Below are 2,637 nucleotides of genomic sequence, written 5' to 3' on the forward strand. Positions count from 1 at the left end.
TTTAATTGTTGCTGCTGCTTCCGCAGCATGTCCCGCAGTTCACTCATTTCTGACACTGCTGAACCATCACTACTATTAAGGTGCTGCCGTCCCTGTACCCCATATTGAATGCCATAAGCGGATGGAACGGACTGACTTCGACCACGCACCCCCCCAGGCATACCCTCTCTTTCCCAACGAAGGGCTTCGCTGCGAACATCAAATAATGTGACAGTGGGTTGACGACGCACTAACTGCTTCAGTTCACGTCGAAGAGCACAATCATTAACATACTCAACAAACTGATCCCTCAGCAAAATTTCACCATTAGGGATGCCATGAGGGGACTGATTTTTAACTTTTTCCAGAAGACTCATCAAGGCCAAAGAAAACTCTACCAAAGTTTCCCCTTCCTGTTGTCTTCTGGAAAAAAACGACTCTTGAAGTGCTACGTAAGACTTTGTGCAACCATACAATTCGCGCAATACTCGAATAATTTGTTTTGGATCCTCCCTCTCGTTCACTGACCGATAACGAATTTCTTCCCTCGCCTCTCCCTCCAGATGATCAACCAAGAAAAATGCCTGATCAACTGTAGACAGACGGCGAAGCCGCATACAAGCCTGAGCCTCCTCCACCCACTCGTCGATGCCAATGCCCGACCGACCACTAAACTTTGGGCACTTACGATCTCGAGGAACAAAAACAAACCGTTCCATTGCCGATGCATCAGCACCAACGAGTGGGGGATCTGCAACTGCAGGAATAGAAACATTAGATGGGCCTGGCTGTGCAACAGACACTTGTTCTTGTCTCAATCGTTCATTATCCGATTTTAATTGGGCTACCAAATCTCTTAACTCACGCATTTCATCCTCCATAATTGCAAATGCACCAGCACTTACCACTAATACGTAACTGAATTTAACTTGTGCCGGACCACCGAAAGGGACTGCCTCTGTCTGGTTCCTAACAAAAAGAAAAACAAAAAGAACAGAACAAATACTCAAACAAACCCACGTCTCTGTACTAAAGAGGGAATCCTGCCGACTACGCCAGAATGTGACGGAGTGGCACAATTATGAAAACCAACCTTTTACCAGTAAGAAAATCCGACTACGCCACCCTAGAAATTAGCTCTAGGGAACAATACTCAAAACCCAAGAATGAAGTAATTAAGCACACAGGTTCGGTTCCCTCATGCAAGTGAACAAGAGACGTGGGTATAATATAAAAATACAAATGTTTATTAATACAAGAATGTGTTAAAATGGACACTAAAATGTCAAAGAAGCAACAGGAGATCCCACTTTAAATGGAAGAAAATGAATTTACACAAAGAATGAATGTAGATAATAACACAAAATCAACTTTAAATATGAAAGCAAAATAAATACCAGCAGGGCTGAGGCTCCCAACGGCAGGAAACAAAATGGAGTCTGGTTTTACAAGGGCACACTTTCACGCACACACACCAAGGTGCACTCAGATCACACTACCACACACTCAAAGTGGTACACAGCACGCAATAAAGAAGAACCACCACCACAAAGAGGAGGATCCGTTCACCCGTGGGAGCCTCAGCCCTGCTGGTATTTATTTTGCTTTCATATTTAAAGTTGATTTTGTGTTATTATCTACATTCATTCTTTGTGTAAATTCATTTTCTTCCATTTAAAGTGGGATCTCCTGTTGCTTCTTTGACATTTTAGTGTCCATTTTAACACATTCTTGTATTAATAAACATTTGTATTTTTATATTATACCCACGTCTCTTGTTCACTTGCATGAGGGAACCGAACCTGTGTGCTTAATTACTTCATTCTTGGGTTTTGAGTATTGTTCCCTAGAGCTAATTTCTAGGGTGGCGTAGTCGGATTTTCTTACTGGTAAAAGGTTGGTTTTCATAATTGTGCCACTCCGTCACATACTGTTAGGATTTTACTTTCTCATCACTGATTTTTCATTACATTGCTCTTTGTCAGCAGCATCTGCCGCATGTTTTATTTACAAAATAATCCCATTTAGGCACCTTTGACTTCAATAGCTGTCAATCAGTTGTAATCATTTAATCCTAATGTTCCTTATTTTCTTATTGTTTTGGATAAAAGCATCTGCTAAATCAAATTAATTGTATGATTTGCTAAGTAATTAATCAAGTTAATCCCAATTCACTGTATATATTTCCATTCAAAGAGAAAACCATTACAATAAAAAAAGTAAAAGACTTTGCATGATTGTGACAGCACTGTAAATGACTAGAATATTTTTGCTTAGAAATTCTAATTACACATTACATTTAATCTTACGCATCACACCTCTGTTTATCAATTTGCTCTAGCTACCAACAGATGCTTGCAAAAAAAAATTAAGGCATTAATGTTTGCCTACAAAACTACCACTCATGGCTCTGCACCCCTTTACCTAAATTCATTACTTCAGACTTATGTGCCCTCTAGAAGCTTGCGTTCTGCAAGTGAACTGCGCATTATTGTGCCATCCCAAAAAGGCACAAAATCACTTTCACATACTTTTACATTAAACTGTTCCCCCCCTGGTGGAATGACCTGCCCAACTCAATCCGAGCTATGATTAAATGTAAATTAAAATTTTCTGCCCTACTCTGAAGATGAATGAGGGTGACAGATGGAAGAAAAT

At 40.2% G+C, this 2,637-nt stretch overlaps 1 protein-coding gene across 1 annotated transcript; it reads right to left on the reverse strand.

Annotated features, from left to right (window-relative positions):
- Positions 1–12: 12 nt before the first annotated feature.
- On the reverse strand, positions 13–1,550 carry LOC127161158 (uncharacterized; the record flags this gene model as incomplete). Its single annotated transcript, XM_051103806.1, has 2 exons — positions 1,377–1,550; positions 13–948 (listed from the first exon to the last, which is right to left on the reverse strand). A coding segment is annotated over exon 2 (848 nt), but the record flags the coding sequence as incomplete, so codon positions are not given.
- Positions 1,551–2,637: the final 1,087 nt, after the last annotated feature.

This window comes from Labeo rohita, unplaced genomic scaffold, assembly GCF_022985175.1.
Source record: "Labeo rohita strain BAU-BD-2019 unplaced genomic scaffold, IGBB_LRoh.1.0 scaffold_567, whole genome shotgun sequence".
Lineage (NCBI taxonomy): Eukaryota > Metazoa > Chordata > Actinopteri > Cypriniformes > Cyprinidae > Labeo > Labeo rohita.